This window comes from Pyxicephalus adspersus, unplaced genomic scaffold (assembly GCF_032062135.1).
Source record: "Pyxicephalus adspersus unplaced genomic scaffold, UCB_Pads_2.0 Sca11, whole genome shotgun sequence".
NCBI classification, from domain to species: domain Eukaryota; kingdom Metazoa; phylum Chordata; class Amphibia; order Anura; family Pyxicephalidae; genus Pyxicephalus; species Pyxicephalus adspersus.
The window spans coordinates 21,536-39,492 of record NW_027317018.1 but is presented as its reverse complement, the minus strand read 5'-3'; the positions used below and the strand labels follow the sequence as shown (position 1 = coordinate 39,492).

The 17,957-nt window shown below is 37.7% G+C and overlaps 1 protein-coding gene across 1 annotated transcript; it reads right to left on the bottom strand.

Moving 5' to 3' along the window:
* Positions 1 to 1,034: 1,034 nt before the first annotated feature.
* LOC140344783 (hydroperoxide isomerase ALOXE3-like) lies at positions 1,035 to 17,605 on the bottom strand. The gene is made up of 14 exons (XM_072431991.1): positions 17,459 to 17,605; positions 15,721 to 15,925; positions 13,372 to 13,453; positions 12,440 to 12,568; positions 11,374 to 11,477; positions 10,659 to 10,831; positions 10,351 to 10,497; positions 9,986 to 10,189; positions 9,496 to 9,582; positions 4,606 to 4,775; positions 4,392 to 4,513; positions 2,322 to 2,422; positions 1,404 to 1,574; positions 1,035 to 1,243 (listed from the first exon to the last, which is right to left on the bottom strand). The coding sequence occupies exons 1-14, from the start codon at positions 17,603 to 17,605 to the stop codon at positions 1,064 to 1,066; spliced, it is 2,022 nt and encodes a 673-aa protein (XP_072288092.1). The 3' UTR covers positions 1,035 to 1,063.
* Positions 17,606 to 17,957: the final 352 nt, after the last annotated feature.

Here is a 17,957-nt window from a genome sequence, read left to right as displayed (position 1 = left end):
CAAAAGACTTTTGAGACTTTTTTTTAAGAAATGTATTCAAAGCTACCCACCAAACATGGGTTTTCCCATCGGCTAAAACACTGGACTCTTTAACCAATTGCATTTATAGATTGCCAAATGCATGAGCAGTGAAGGTCTTAAATAGTAATGGCTACACATTAGGATACGTATGAGGCCAGTATACCAAAGCACAGCTATTTTTTTTTTTATTTTTCTTGTTTTTCAATTCCTTTAAACACCTCTGAAGGAACGCAACATAAAAAGCATGCTAAGGGGTCCTCTAACTAATCTGAGACAACTAAGATTGGATAATTGTTTTCTCTGCAAGCTCTATAATGGCCTGTAATGCCAAAGCCTACATTCTAAGTAACCCACTAACCAGAGGCTTAGACCATAAATGTAGCACTCTAGACAAGCAAAATAAAATTGATTAACACTTCATTTATCCTTAATTTAAAGCAGCCAAAGGAGACTGAAAAGCAATATTTCATATTTTAGACAGCTATAAAAATCTTCCAGACAAGACAAGCACTTCAATGCATTTTTTATTACCAAACAAATAGTAAACTCTTCTTGCACTTTAAAAAAATATTAAAACTATTTCAGGCTAGGCCATTTTACTATTACACTGTATTTATATATCGCTGACATATTACCCAGTGCTTTACAAAGTCCATTGTTGTATTACTAACTGTCTCCTAAATAGGCTCACAATCTAATGTCCCTACCATAGTCATATGTCATTACCACAGTCTATGGTCAATTTTGGGAGAATTACCCTAACTGCATGTTTTTGGAATGTGGGAGGAAACCCATGCAAACACGGAGAGAACCTGCAAACTCCATGCATACAGTGTCCTGGCTGAGATTGTAACCTGTGATCTAGCGCTGCAAAGGCCAGAGTGTTAACCTCTGAGCCACCATGCTGCCCACACTTGGACAGAAACTGTACTAACTAATCCCAGCACAGGTGAATAAAGAAGAAGCATTGCTATTTTGATAGGGTCTGTACTAATTTCAGAGCAGGGGAAAAGATACAGCCAGAAGATCACCAGTATGAGCATCAGATGGAGACACTGTTCTCTATCATACTTGGGTCCAAGAAATCATATGGCAGGCGCATGGCCCTGTTCCTCTTCCGTATGACTGTAGAGATCTCAGCCAGTCTATCTTGGAATTCTTTAATGAACTTCTGTATTGTGTTTTCTGTAAATCGTACATCAGGATAGTTTCCTAGACATCTCTGTAAAAATGGAGACCTTTTCAGTACAATGCAACTGCTTAAATAACAAGTATGCCAATCTGTGGAGATTGATTGTACTCAAAAGCACATATGTTTTTATTGCATAATATAAAGTTACAAATCTCATATGATGTGTGTTTTGCTGTTTACTGGTACTCACCCTATCCAAGGTCTCCTTGCTGATCACCCACACAGCGATTATGCCACGAGCTGTAGTGTTCACATCTGGTAATGCCTTCAGAATAGCATCCATTGTAGTGACACATTTAGCTTTGGGTGGGGGACTGTTCATGGAGGTGGGACCATTGGGCATCCAAGAATAGTAGTCAAACTTCCAAGAAAACAAAAGAGATGCTCAAACATGTAATGAAAAATAAATTCTCTGCATGAATTTTAGGTGCATCTGTATTTTTTTGCTTCCTAACAGAGATAAGTTGTTGGGGGAAGGGGTTTTGTTTTGGTATTTTTCTGTAGTTTGTACTTTTAATAAACATTTTTTTTTAAATTATCATATAGTCCAGTGACACTTACAGAGAAACATTGGCAACAAACAGAGGCTGGAATTGCTGACAATTCCATCTTAAAGTAGTTATCTGGCCCCCTTGAAGCATGGCCTAAAAAATAGGCCCATAGTACAAATGTAGAAATTGTATTGGTGTGATAGCTAAAATGAATAATAAACATTTGCTAAATCCAGGGAGCACAAGCTATCACTAAGTGAAAACAAAAAGACTTAAAAAGAAAATTATTAAAGCAACCATGTCTAAAGGCTTAAAAGCTGCAACATATTTAATTTTTGTTTAGAGTTTAGATACACTTTATATGACTAACTGATGGCTGTTTCACCTATTCGTTAGTCAGTTCTGCAGCTAGAAAGGAGAAGGATAATGTTTATAAGCAGATATAAATTTAAACATGACCGAAGCACAATGGTAAGGTTATGCAGATATGTATAAACCAAAGAACTTTCTTATGGCTAGAAAATTGTCGCAATACTTTTATCTGGCTAGGTGTCTGAAGTTCTTTTCATGAAAGGGAAATTAACATACCCAACAAGTATTGGTATCATGACACTTACCTGACCATTATTGACAGCTGAATGCTGAGCAGAACATGTGAAGATCATCATAGTCAGATACTTGATCAGCGAGGCCTTGGACTCTAAGCAAGATGGGACTCCTGTTACAAAAAAATAACGTTTTACCAAAGCATTTCTTAAACCTATAATTCATTACCATATTTTAATTTACAGCTTTGTGGGGTCCTTAATCCTGCTCATGGTTTTATGTAACCAGTAGAGGTAATTTGTGGGACCACAAACAGTAACAATGTAGGCTGGCAAAGCATGTTTTGGTCAGTATGTTGACTTTTTTATTTCTTTAGATTGGACACAACAGCAACATAACCCCCAAAAAACATTGTTTAAATGGGAGTTAAATTAAAAGAACTTTTCTCTTGTATTATAAGCCTTAGCTGAGGTCAGTTTAAAGCAGCGGTCGCCAACATTTTAGACCTCAGGGACCACTAAATTCATAATTTTGAATCCTGCGGACTCGATCTTTAAATTTTTATTTAAAGATGAATACATTTGTAAAATAATGATCTTCCTAATGGTGCCTGACAAGGACTGTGGAGACTCTGTTTCATTGATCAGCTCAAGGTTAAGTGAAGTTAATATTATCATTAGTTGCAAAAATTACCAGCAGGCAATAAATAAAAAAGTTGATATTTTTAGCAGCCTTAAGCAGGGTATGCTGATTAAAAGGTACCCTGTGGCATCCCATTTGCATGGCATGACATTGCAAAGCACAAATATCTTTCTTGGCAACCAAAAATTAGATCATTGGCCCTTGTGTATGATGTTTATGGATGCTCATTTTCAATAGGTTTGGGGCTTATGCCAATTGGCTCACAACTAAAGTTTATATTGGTATGTTGGTATGGTAAATAACCAATAAGAGAGTAATGTAATGTAGTAAACAACCATTATCAAAGTGTTTGAATGTATGGAATACAATGGGCAACTTCTCATGGTTGGTGTTTGTCAGTGGCAGTTTTGGGTAAGACAACATGTAAACTATACAAATTGTGTGGCTACTAGCATTGTATCCAGTCTGTACAAAGTAAAGAGGTATGTACTTTTATATATGTACATTTTTTTCATGATGGTAAAGGAAAGTGGTTGGGAAATCATGAGACCAGTTAGGAAATAACAGCCCTTGCCTGCAGTTAATATACTGCAAGAACAAATGCACTAAGCTTCTACTTTCCAGTGTACACAGCCCCTATTCTCCAAGTACAAATCTGCATTTCTTGGTTCACGGTTGGTATCACGATTCATGAATTTTTTGGCAAAAAAAGTTTGCAGGCCTTCTACTAGAAATAAGGAACAAAACATAATGCATTGCATTTTTACCTATTCCCCTGATTCCCAAGAGCAAAATAATTTGAAGGATGGAAAACAAAGCATTCTTTCCAGGGAGAGATATTGTTCTTTTTAACTAATTTTTGAAATTTTTAAACTTTTTGAAATTTTGGCACTAGTATGTGTCCTTTATGCCAGTGCCCCACTAAGCATAGACAAGGGTGAATAAAAAAAATGCCTCCCACAGACTTCAATAGAATTCAGAAGTTCAGAAAACAAGATACTCAAGACACTTTGCAAACCAAACCCATGCACATTACCTTATTCCCAGTAATAAGATTCACGCTTAGGCTAGATACACACCTGCAATAATTGTCATTAGAAAACAAACAACTAACGACAGATCAACAATTATTCATAATTATTTTGAACGATCGTATTGTGCACAATTCTGTACATGCTGTAACGATACGATCGTTCAAACATAATCCAGCATTAATGTACACACGCTAGTTACGATCGTTTGAACGATGCAGGAAGTGACATGTAAAGGAGAAAGTGTACTGCAGAAACATCCACGATCACTGAATGACTGTACACACAATAGATTGCGAACGAACTTCGCCCAATCAGATCCAGACACTCTTCGTTCATCGGTGTTGTTGGCCTGTCATTGTGCTCTTTTTTCGTTAACGATTATCGGACAATCGGCCGTTAGTTGTTCGTTTCCAACAATAATTATTGCATGTGTGTATGCAGCCTTAAAAGTTTTTATAGACATACCTGAAGACTTATTTTGCAGGAATCCTTCTCTAAAGATTTCAGCAACCCATGCCTGAAGTTCGGGGTCTTCACTAACCATCTCATCCCTAGTGTAATAGTGGTTCACAATGTTACAAACAAAGCTAAAATGAAAAAACAAATCACGATTGAAGGATGTTCCCTTTAGCAATATTTATTTTATTATTATTTTGGTACAAATATAGAGGATCTCTACCTCTCCACAGCAGACCAGATCTTCATGCCATCATCCCTGTACAGATAATTGGGTATGGACTCCATATTTCTGCTTTTAATGTTATCAGGTATACAGAGGCTACTATAGGTCACCCTTTCCATGGCATTCTTCAGTAGTATTGGTATTCCCCCATTACCAACCACCACAGCCTGGATATGGGATAGAGAAGGTACAGGTCATCGAGTTTTTCCTAGAGCAGTAGGGTAAACAAAACACGTACGATTTTTATACTTTGCTTTTTTTTGTCTATACTGAGACAGCTGTGGGTTGGTGAATGGGGTTGATGAGCGGAGGTTTGCGCACATATGTCCAAGGCAGTGCCAAAATGCAGATAACTTACAGGCCAGTAGTTTTGGCCTTTAGGTTCAAGTATCAAATCTTGTATATATGAAGATCTCATACATGCATATTTCCACATTTACCCCTAAACAATACTGCAAGAAAATGAAAAATCATGTTAATCCTACCAAAAAACTAGTGATCTAGGAGTTTACAAAATTTCTCATCTGTCTGTGTTTTAGGGATATAATAATATTATTACTATTAATAAACAGGATATATATAGCGCCAACATATATTAGGGGTTGCAAATGACAGACGCATTGAATACAGACAGTGACACATGAGGAGAGGACCCTGCCCTGAAGAGCCTACAATCTTACAATAAGAAGGGGAGATATGGAGTGGTGGGAAGTAGGGAGGGGTTCAAAAGACAGAAGAAGATGGGTAGGCAGGTTCGAAATATTAGGTTTTGAGTGCTCTTTAAAATAAACAGAAAGTAGGAGCAAGCCGATTAGGATAAGGAAGACCATTCCTGGGATTTGGGGCAGTTCAAGAAAAAGTCTTGTAGCCGTGCGTGTGATGAGGTTATGAGTAAAGAAGTCAGTAGTAGGTCATTGGAGGAGTGAAGAGAGCGGCTAGGGGAGTATTTTTTACCAGGTCAGAAAGTAAAGTGGGACAAGAACTGTGGAGAGATTTGAAGGCAAAGCACAGGAGCTTGAATTTGATTCTAAGGTGAAATGGACATCCATGATGAGATGGCTGACAGGCAGCATGAGACCTTATCCAGGACTAGGGGAGACAAGTCAGGGGTGGACAGATAGATTTGAGTGTCATCAGCATACAGATGGTACTGAGAGCCAAAGGAGGTTATGAGACTACCGAGAGAGGAGGTGTACAGAGAAAAGAGAACCATCCAAGGACTGACCCTTGGGGAACATCAACAAGGAGGAGAGTGGGTGAGGAGGAATTACCATTGAAAGAAAATTGAAAGGAGCAGTCAGACAGATAGGAAGCAAACCAAGAGAGAGCAGTGTCACTGATACCAATGGAGCGCATGATTTGTTTTAGAAGGGGGTGATCAACAGTGTCAAAAGCAGAGGAAAGATCAAGGAGAAGGAGCAGGGAAAAGTTGCCTTGAGACTTAGCTCTGATGAGGTCATTGGCCACTTTAGTAAGGGCTGTTTCAGTTTAGTGGGCAGCTCTAAAACCAGACTGGAGAGGGTCAAGGAGAGAGTTGGTGCTCAGGTAATTGGTGGGTCTTTTGTAGACAAGGTGCTCAAGAAAACAGAAAGAATCCAAAAGGGGGAATTTATGTTTTTTTCTATAACAACTTGTTTTCCATACCTAATTTCATAAATATATTAATTTAGAAGGCCAAAAGACGGCTTGTTGAGGCAAACTTTAAAAACTCAATGTAAGCATATTATTATTATTATTATTACACAGGATTTATATAGCGCCAACATATTACGCAGCGCTGTACATTAAATAGGGATAATAAGCATATAACATGCACATTGTTTTGGCTCGTTACAATATATCATTTGGCACAATATATCATGAGGCCCACTTTACATGTCGATTTACTGTTATTCCAAGTGTTTGTCTCTAGCCCAACGCGTTTTGCCTACTTGCTTCCTCAGAAGATAAATAGAGACTCACATTGGCTGTGTTATAATAAACATAACTGTATCATATTAGCCATTTATAATATAACCTATGTAGAACAAATGGATATTCAAAAAAATGTATAAAAAAACCATCACATTATATTATGATTGTGTGCTTAATACACTTAGTTTGATATAACTGAAATTCAGTACAGTTGAAATTTAGAAATTCAGTACACTTTAAGAAAATCAATTACACTTTGATTACTATCTTCTCTCCCCTAGATATATAATTTACTGTCCAACCATCGCAAAAAAGTTTCACAACCCTCCAAACCTGAATGCTAATGGCCTCCAAGATAAGTAAGTCACCATATAACTATGTTAAACCTATAGGAACTGTCTGAGATGTAGGTTAATGTCATATCTATGCATATATGTTTTCAAGATCCATATATTTGGAATCTAACACATAAAATCATTAGGTTAGAGATTGTGAATGGTTCAATAACTAAGGATTGCTACATCAAGCAATACATTAAGTAGGTTTATTCCCATTATTCAATATTGAATTTATAGGTTTGAGTGCCACCATTTAACCCAATCATCTATACAGGTCAGATTAAATCTTCCACGCAGTCAGCGCTCAACGCTACACTTAAGTTTCAGTGTTTTCTTCTTCATGTTTGATTTCTCAACCAACAAGTAAGTTTTTTCCTTTTAAAAATGTATGGAATTTAAAATGGTTATTACATACATATAAAACACAATATAATCTAATTATTGAATTTATTATTAATTTTTGGTATACAGTACAATATCCAAATATATAACAATATAAATCAATTTGACAATCTAATTGATCAGCAATTATATAAAACTAAGTGTATAAAGCGCATGATCATAATATAATGTGATGGTGATATTTTTTTATATTTTTTGGGATATTCATTTGTTCTACATGGGTTATATTCTAAATGACAGCTAATACTGTCATGTTTATTATAACACAGCCAATGTAAGTCTCTATATATCTCCTGAGGAAGCAAGTAGGCAAAACACTTAGGCAAGTAGGCAAAATAAAATAAATACAATAAAGTATTTTTTTATCAGTTAAAGTTCGCCTCAAAAAGCTGTCTTTTGCCCTTCTGAGGTATTCTAAGGCACTCAAGAAGTTTGGAAACATATGGGAGAAGGGAGATAGGACAGAAGTTAGAAGGTATGGAGGGGTCTAACCAGGGTTTTCTTCAGGATAGGGAGAATAATGGAATGTTTGAAAGTGGAGGGGTAGATACCAGTAGAAAGGGAGGGTTTGAATAGTTTGGTTAGGGCAGGGGCCAGGGTGGAGGAATGGGCACGGAGTAGATCAGAGGAAATTAAGTCAAGCGGACAGGTAGTAGATGGAGACGATGAAAGAAGAGCGGAGACTTCATCCACAGTAACAGGGCTAAGGGAGGCCAGTGATGATTTACAGGTGGAAGGGGTGGCTATGGTTGGAGTGGCTGGATGAACAGAGACATCATGTCTGATTTTGTCTATTTTATCTCTAAAGTAGGTGGCAATGTCTTGGGCAGAGGTTTGTTGTGGGGGGAGCAGGTGTGGGGTTTACGAGAGAGTCAATTGTTGAGAAGAGGCTCCGTGGGTTGGAAGCTTGAGAGGAAATGACAACGGAGAAATAACTTTGCTTGGTGACAGTTAGTTATAGTCTGGTTTTGTAGTCCATGAAGTCAGCGCTGAGGCCAAATTTCCTCCAGTTGCGCTCAGCTGGCACGAACAGTCTTTTGTAGATGTTTGGTGTGATTGTTGCGCCAGGGTCGGGGGTAGCAGAAGATGGCAGGGGCAACATTATCCAGAGCCTGAGAAAGAGTGTGGTTGAACTGAGTGGCAACTTTATTTGGAGATTTTATTTTATAGAGGGTGGGGTAGGGGCAGTAAGGCAGTTTAAGAAGTTTAAGGTTGTGGTAAAGGTTATGTATATCTCTCTGCCGCTGACCAGGTCTTGGATGTGGCAAAGGGGGTCAAGAGTTAGATAGGTGTAAGGTGATAAGGTTGTGATAAAAAAGGGGAAAAGGTGAGTTGTCAGGGAGGGGAGGTGAGTTGGAAAATACCAGGTCTAAAGTATGTCTGGTGATGTGTGTGGGGCCGTTTATGTTCTGTGTGAGTCCAAAGGAGGAGGTAATAGAGAGCAGTTTGGCTGAGGAAGGATGGTTGGGCTTAACCACTGCATCATTAAAGTCACCGAGGTTGAGGGTGGGCAGGTCATGGGAAAGAATGTGTGGGAGCCAAGAGGCAAAGTTATCTGGTCCAGGGGGGACGGTAGACAACAGCAACAATGAAGGGTGGGGGACGGTAGACAACAGCAACAATGAAGGGTAGGGGGCGGAAAAGACAAATGGAGTGGACTTCAAAAGAGGTGAAAATAGGAGAGGGAGGGGTAGGGAGGACCCTGTATGTACGGTTAGGTGAGAGAATGACACCCACACCACCCCTACTCTGTTGTCATGTCTAGGGGTATGTGTAAAGTTCAGGCCTCCATAGGAGAGAGCAGCAGAGGCAGAGTCTGAGGAGGAAAGCCAAGTTTCAGTGATATATGTTTTTATATGAGGGGAAATGTGCATGTATTGCACAGATGTTCTGGATACTTTTTTATTTTGCCCAGAAAATCAGAAATCAAATGTATTAATGTTCTTTTTTTATCACAACACAGTAGGGTTGATTTACTAAAGGAATGATGGCTGTTCACATAACACACTGAATTATCCCCCTGCAAAGGTTTCATTACTTACTTAATAAATGAGATAAAGCTCTGTTGACTTTATCCATCCAACAAACCATTGTGTGCAAAGAAAAATCCAGGTTTTATATTTCTTTATATGTGTCTGGGTATTCCTGCAAAGTGAATTTTCACTACATTTACCAAGCCACCAAGAGTTATCCCTTGTAAGATGATAATTTACCTTAGTATCTTAGCTCTTACCTGATCAAAGTAGCCTTCAGGTCCAACAAGATGCTTCCTAGCAAGGACGTTTATTCCCAATGTGTAGCGAAAATGTGGGATAATAAGCTTGAAAGAAAAAAATAATTTGAATCAAAAGTGGCTTTTATTTTATGTTTTCATGGAATAGTATTTGCACCACAATAATTTCATAGGATGTCCTCGTAAAAAATAAAAATTTTATTGGCTGAAGTCTGACATTTAATATTTTTAGCATTTATCCATTCAGAGGATTCAAAATCTATTTCTGAAGACTTTAGGGACAAATATATCTACAATGTCTAAGCTCAGCATTAGGTATGCCTTTAAATGTTACACATAAAAAGTAATTTTTTGCTTGGCTGTTGATCTTGACTATAGTAAACAACTAAATAAGAGTACAGTAAAAACAGTGGTAATTTCACTGCAGAGCTATTAATGTACACCAAACGTACAGTTACCAGAAACAATTAATTTGAGAGTTTTTACTAACCTTATACACTGGGTGCCCCATTGGAAGTTGCCTGAAGGTTGCAATGGTGAAGACCTCAGCTAAAAGATGGGTGCGCAGAAAGTGAGCATCAAGTTCATGTACCTGATAGTCAGCATTACGCACCCAGATCTTGGCCAGTAACCAATCATTTTCAGAGTCGGTGGGCAGGAAGACTGGAGCATCATCTCCAGGAGTCCGAGATAACTGGAATACATTATTGATCATGTCAGTTCATTAATGTAAGTTTATTTGTGACTGTAACAAGTCTTTAATTAATGCAACAATTCTGCAATATGGCTGTAACAATATAAACTAAAGCCAAGCATTTTTCTGATATTAGAAATTGTTGAAAATTCTAAAAGTACCTGGATAGCAATTGGTACAAGCTGATCCAGAGGATTTTTCCACAGTAGACATAAAGGAGCAGCGATGTATTGAGGCTTTCCATTTATGATGTTAGTTGAAGTCATTTTATCAAGAATTTCATAGTCTGCCAGGTAAATGTTTCCATCCTGCAGAATGCAGTTATGGGAAATTGTGTTTTAGCTGCAAATGTAGCTTTAAAGCTAGTCAGACACAAATGAAAATAACTTCCCTCTCCCAACTACAAGACCAAACCATCAAGTTTGAATAATACATTTGTTAGGGTTAAGATTAACTAGCAAGAAATAACCTGAAGTTCTTTGTTTAGGTTTGTTGAAGTCCCCAAAGAAGAAGCCACCATGTGTTCATCAACGGGAAAGTTCTCTGGGATCTTGAAACATTTCCTGATCAGTGTGGGGTTGATTCCATTCAAATATTGGCTGCCAAAAAAACAATCCTCCTTCCATATCTCACTCACTATATCTGAAAATAGATAAATATAGTAAATTTGCTAGATTATTCAATATTATAGCACACATTCAGATACAACAGATACATCTATATACTTATTTAAATATAACTTTTTTTCCACTCTTATCAAAAAGAAAATGTATATTTTACAAATTTATATTTTAAACATACATTTTAACACCTCTTAAACACTAACAGCAGGGTTGAAAGGCCAAAAAACATATTTAAACAAGGTGAGCCAAATGTTGTAAGATCGGTTATTGATTTTTCTACTAGGTGTTTAATGTTGAACTCAAAATATTGCATTGCGTTGTGACACCTCTTGAATGTTCTATTATCTACCAGACTCCATTTTACATCTGAATCTGTCAAAGAAATTTTAACTCCTGTCACCACAAGGGCAGTAAATAGTGTTTATTTGGTGTAAAATTTGGTGAAAAAAGACTTCTTGCACTAATGGTTTGGGTTGTTCTTAAAATAAAGGCCAAAAAAAACATGGTACACAAGTTAATTTCATTTAGAATATTTAAAAACCAAGAATGAATTTTACTCACCTGAATTGTGTGTTCTTCGAAGGGAGGATGCCAATTTAATGTCTTCAAGCTTATGCCATGAATCCGAGTTGGATGTGAATCCTTTCAGTGCAAATTCAAAGCCACTGTAAACAATGGAAATTTATTGTATCTGCTGTCAATGCAGGATCATATATATTACCAAAGTTTTGCTAATCACCTAATCATGCAAAATCTTATATAATGCATGTTGATGTAAAGGAAAGTCAAGAGAAATAACTTCTTGCGTGGAATAGATAGGACACTGGCGATTGCATTAACTGTATAGTTGGTCTGCTATTGTTTAAATTTCCAAGCTCTTAGGGAAAAAGCCATAATGCATTTACACTCAAGTTACCCAAACACACAAATGTTTGTTTTTTTTCAGTTTGAGCAAGAAAACTCTTCAGGATGTTATTTATTTATCCTTAAGACCCAAGAAGGCAATGAAGAGCTTAACCAATTTGATTAGGGTAACTATGTGAAACCAAAAAACATAACAGGAATTTAAAGTCAATAATACATGAAATATAAAAATTTCTACAAAAATATTGCAAAATGTATTTAGAAATATTAAAATACACGAATATTAAATCATGAATTGATCTCAATTCTTATTTAATGTGTTTCACAGAAGATATCTGCTTCCTCAGTAAGTCAATTAGGATTGAGTGCAAATATAGAGCAACAGAAACAGATCCACCAATCACCCTACAGCAAAAAAGAACACTTTTAAAAAAATTCCACAACTATACGGCTATTGCACTCAGCCAATTCAACTGTTTACAATCAATTTACTATCAACCAGCTTCAAACAATAGTAGAGCAATAGCATCACTTAATATATTAGTCAACAGCCTCTGCTCAACATCTTAGCAAATATCTGCCATGTTACAATGAATTTACCACTGGTTTTTGGTTTCACATAGAGAGTTTGGGATATGGTATCTGGATAAAATGTTCTTGGAAACAAGCTGGACATATTATTTTTGTTTAAGTGATTAGGTCAACTAGACATATTTAAATGTATTCCTTGGACATTTGTATACAGCAAATGCTTAGTACATGCCTGGACCATGTGGTGTAAATAAATTTGCTCCCTTTAAGCATTGAAAACTGGTCATTAGGGGGCAGGTTTTCAATTTCATCATTGGCTATATCAACACAATTAGGGACGCCTTCTGCATAAACCTTCCACCTACAAAAAAAGGAAAGGTTATTACAAGTCTCAAATGTAACATTCGAAAAGCTATATTTAACATTACTGTGGAGGCTACAAAAACAGAATTATTATTTGTCTCCATGCTAAACATCATAGCACCTCAAAATGTGTAGCAAGTTATTAAAAAAGTAAAACAGAAATTATATAAGTACAGTAGACTTATATATAATACATGTGTCTCAATCAGAAGTGAGGAGATTAAAAGTAGGTATGGGCAATGAAATGAAAATGCCACCAAAATGCTATAAGTTTGTGGTTGCTGATCCAATTTTAAAGCCAACAGCCAACTTAATTTCTGTGCTCAATATTGTCACCAAAATTGCTGGGAGGATGAAGAGGATAGAGGTCAAGATGACCTGTGGTAATATGTAAAAAAAATCAAATTGACACACATGAGGAATGGGGAGATCCCTCTAATGTCAAAATTCATGACATTCATTTCATGTTGCATCTGTAACTGACCAGATTCTCTTCACATCCTGTCATGGTGTTTGTTATAATTTGTGAAAATTGCTGCAATGAATTAGCTGGCATTTCTTTAAAATAAGTGCCCACAGCATCAGTTCAAAGTTCAAAATTCAGTTCAATTTTTCAGCGTTTTTCATAAAAATACATTTTTCTGAGAGTAATAAGAAGAAAATCAAAAAACAATGGCATTTTAGTAAACTGATACTAATGTCAGCAGGCATATTACTATATCATAAATATATAGTAAAGTCAAAGAATTCAATATGTAGAAATGTTACAAAAAAAAAAACAGGTCTATACTCATCACACACTTGTAGGTTTCTCTGTTCTTCTCCAGCTCTATTTGTCTTTGGTGTTTGAGGGCAGAATGAGTGTTCCCAGTTATTATAACACCTGAAACAGAACATATTGTACATTCAGATAACTGCTATGACAAATGCACTAAAATGGAAAATCCCCCGAGAATAAGTACTAGATGTAGCCCCTGACGACTCATACATCCAGCTACCCCTACTTTGATCCCAAGGAATATGCAGACACCATACTTATTTTTTTTTTACTTTACATAAAATGGTAGACAACCCTTTTATTTTAAGCAAAAATTACATTTTTTTCCCTAAGAGCACAAAGCCTCCTGGGATACTTACGTCATGCATCCCAGGAGGCTCTTGGCTGCTTCTCATGCACATGCCCTAATCTCGGACATGCGCATGGAAGCCCTTTCTTTCATGGAAGAAAAAAATTTCCGACCTCACGCATGCGTTATTGAGATTGGCAATCTTTTACCCCATCAATGTCACCCGATCTTGTGCCTGTGCAGAGATTAGGGTGATGTAGGAAGAAGAACCTGTAAGAACAGAAAAGAAGATGTCGGCGCCCGGTGCATCCTCTGCGCTGGGCTGAAGACAGATACCTGGACAACGCGGGACCCAAACGAAGAAACCTCCTGACAGATCAACGGATCTGTGGGAATAAAGGTTAGTGGGTTTTTTTTATTTTGAGTTTAGATCTGTTTTACGCTGATTTTTCTGGAAAGAACATATTTAGCAGCTACAGGGGGGTGCACAATATTTTGAATGGTTTGCGGACAGATTATCATGAGAATCTAAAAATCCCCAGTCTAACACAGAAAACAATCCTAAACAACACACTCATTCTAATGTCTAAACTAACACCACCCAAAAATTTAGGTTCATGGGGAACCTTGCTCCCAACTAACTAAAATTTATTTTTGCAAAAACTATACAAAAATATAGCTTAAATTTGTAAATTATTGGAAAGTCTCTGAATGTAATTGTCACCAAAACTGCTGGAAATATCAGGACCTGTGGAAACATGTCCCAAAAGAAAAGTGCCATATATACTTCCAACCAGCTCTTGAGGACATTCTACCCTGCTTCAGTCCTAAAAAAAGCCATGTGTATTATGCTTATCAACCAGCATTCATTAAATTTTGCACTACACAATGAGCCGAATTCATCGATGAAATCCACGCTCGCTGGTTGCGCATTATTTCGCGCCGTTATATCGAGCCGGTTTACCGCGGGCTGGAGTCATATGCGCTCGTTCATTCGCATCTCACTGCCAAGCCGGATGCTTGCCTTCATAACAAAATGGGCAATAGGGGTCGCGAATCCGTCAATTAAGGCGATTAGATTTCAGCTGCGCGATTAAGGAGGATCTGTTAAGATGTCAATTGTGAGATCATAGCAATTAATTAGCGCACACCTGCTCTGTTCTGTGCATATCTACAGTAATTTAGAATCTTTAACCACCTAGCCGTTATGCCCGTACGAAGGTCGGGCAAAAAAAAATGGCTAGGATGGTTAACCCCGTAATTTTGTCACATCCTTACCTCCATGGTCCCGCTGTGCACATCCAGCGTAAGTGATTTTAAAATATGCTTTTTTCTTGGCGCACATAAATGTTTTAAACATTTCAACAGCGCAAACATTTTTTTTTAGGGCTAAGGGTGATATCTGTGCTATTAGAAAGAATGATTTTTTTAGGGGAACAGTGACTTTTGATGCTAGCTCGCCAGTGTAAAGCTGCCGGTGCTGCGCGGCTCTGGCCACGATCTCATCCAGTTGCTGACTAGCGCGATGGCTGCCGATTTCAGCTCGCGAATACGAATGCGCGAGCGAGCGTCTGATTTTGCTTGATGAATTAGGCCCAATGCCTCTCCTATGTCAGAGTTATCCACAACTTATGGCTGCACATCATAAAAGGTTTGATCCCTAAAATTTTTATTATTATTATTATTATTATTAATAAAAAGTTTATTTATGGCACCATCATATTATGCAGCGCTGTACATTAAATAGGGATGCCCCCAAACTGCTTTAAATTTACTTGTACTTGTACAGTGTATTTATGTGTAAAGGAAACATGTCACACTATTTAACAAAAGAGACTTTCAACCCATAAGGCCACTGTTTGGAAAATGTATTTATATTTATGCTACAAATCTCACATTGTGACATTCTGTTCTTTCTAAAAAACGTAAAACTTTGTTTTACATGTTGGATTTTTTAAGTTAGTTGATTGTTTATGAGGGTTAGAGGGAGTGTTAGCATTGGTATTCAGTGCTGCACAGTGGTATTCATATATATGAGTATTTAGTAAAAAACATAAATAGTACATTGAAAGCTACATCTTACCCTTGCCTTCAGGGATTTCCACAGCCATAAATTTTGATATCCACTGATAGAATGGGAATCGGTAGATCTCACCATTGGGGCTGGTCACGAGGACATATTGACAGAGCCATTCATCCAATGGGAAACATAAGTAGCGCTCCATTGAAAGGCGAATAAGCAGGATCTCTCCAAGATCTTTATTCACATTAATATCAAACTCTGCCACCTTGAATAGCCAAGAGAGAATCCAGGTCAGTACAGATGGTTCAGAGTACAAGTGAAGGGACATCACTACTCAACCCAACACAATCCCCAGAATCCTAAGAACCTGGCAATAAAAATATTTTACAGACAGAAGTTAACTGTAATGATCAAATTTTTCTGCCTCACTTTTCTCAAATTGTCACATTCTTTTCTTTTGAGAAAATTATTGAGAACTGTATGCACTAAAGTGAACACAGCATACTGTTTTTGCCCACAAAAGATGAACATTCAACATCGGAGGAAGAAACACAACACAGAAAACTTGAGCATGGCATTCTGCAATGTATAAGTTGTATTAGTTTAAAGACAAACCATTCCTAAATCTTTGTAGCCCCATGCATTACGGAGCAATTCATCTTCAATTTTAACCTAAAAAATACTAAACTCGTAAGAGTTGCTTCTACCACTCATGTCTCCAAGCAGTGACTCCCCAGTCTTCTAATATTTGATGTTAGCCCAGATCTTTTCTTACCACATCTGCTCAGCATGCTGCAGCATCACCTACATCCCTGTATTCGTAAATTTTACACCATCCCCTGCACATAAAATGAGGGTGTGCACAGCTGAAGGAGATTCTGGAGTAGATACTGCAGCAAATCTACTGATTGTTCAGTCCTCTCCTGCCATTGGCTCTTGGGCCTTTTTAAACCTCCCTAGTTCCAGACTCAGGTTGCTGGATCCTTGGTGCATTTCCTGCCTCTCTGCTAGCTAGTCGGTTTTCTGCTAGCTAGTCATTGTTTGGATTCTCTGTGTTTGACCTCGGCCTGTTACCTGACCTGATCTGACCTTGCCTTGCCTGCTGCCTGCCCTGACCTTGCTTTGCCTGCCCTGGCTTCGGCCTGTTAGCTGACCTCACCTTGCCTGCCCTGACCTCAGCCAGTTCAGCTACTTTTAATTGCTGTTTTCCAGCCTCATTTCCATTCACAAGTGGAAGTCTTCTGATCCGTGTCACTCCCTGGTGGGGAGAGCCTGGGGGCCGAGACCTGGTGTTACCCTTGCAGAAAAGTATTCGGGTGGCCATTAGGGTCACCGTCCCATCACTCCTTGCAGGGTGCGCTGGTGAAGACTGGGGGTCACTTAGATTCTGTGCCTCAGGTATTCCTGTGTCAACTTTAGGAGGGGAACTGAGTTAAAGAGAAAACTACTTGGATAAGGCTTATTGAAAAAAACTACAAAGCCTGTGGCTAAAGAGGTGAGTGCAAGCTTGTTTACTATTTGATTAGAATCTTTCCATGGCCCCATCATAGGTTAGGATTAGTCTTCGTTACATTCTGATTTTTATTCTATATGATTTACTTTACCTACTTCTTTCTTATCTGCAACATTTAAACACTTTACTCTACATATTGGTTTACTTGGAAGAAAAGGAGTAACATTTATTGTAATTGCAGATCATTTCAACTTATGCCACAATGTACTTTGCACGAGTCCTATGCCATTAGCCTAATAGAAACAACTCATTTCAAACATTTTCAAAAGTTTTGGAGATACTCACAGACCCGGGTAAAAAGTGGCTCCAGTGGCGGGGTAGTTTATGTTTGTCACTTTCTCCATTCACCCCCACGAGGACAATAAAGATAGTATTACAGGTGCCAGCAGTCAGAGCATTCCCAGTGGCTACTTTCAAGCTGTAGATCCCCATGGCATAAGGAGATTTCCTTACAGAAACTAGTTCTACATGGGGTAGAGGTGGAAAATAGAAAGTTAATAGAAGTTTTGAATTTCATGTTTTTCTGTTCCTAAAAGAAAGGTAAAAAATGTCCATATTTCAGAGCAGAAAAAGAAAAATGCCATGAAATTTCAACATGTATTGTCTTAGTCCCTACTAATGGTAATATTTTTTAAACTCCCAATGCACAGATAAAATAAAGTTTTATTTATTACACTTTGCATTGCTGGACACTTACAGTATGTAAATGCATTTTGTATTTAGAATAGCGAGAGAAATTTAACAAGGGTAAAGGAACAGGTAAGTCATCATTTTTACTTTGAAG

What these genes read in the sequence shown, in the direction of transcription:
- LOC140344783 (XM_072431991.1), bottom strand. Translation starts at nt 17,605, where the DNA reads ATGGGGATCTACAGCTTGAAAGTAGCCACTGGGAATGCTCTGACTGCT. An exon ending in ACCTAAACAAAGAACTTCAG is followed by an intron (nt 10,498 to 10,658) that starts GTTATTTCTTGC and finishes TGCATTCTGCAG; the next exon opens with GATGGAAACATTTACCTGGC. An exon ending in TTGTACCAATTGCTATCCAG is followed by an intron (nt 10,190 to 10,350) that starts GTACTTTTAGAA and finishes AATGTATTCCAG; the next exon opens with TTATCTCGGACTCCTGGAGA.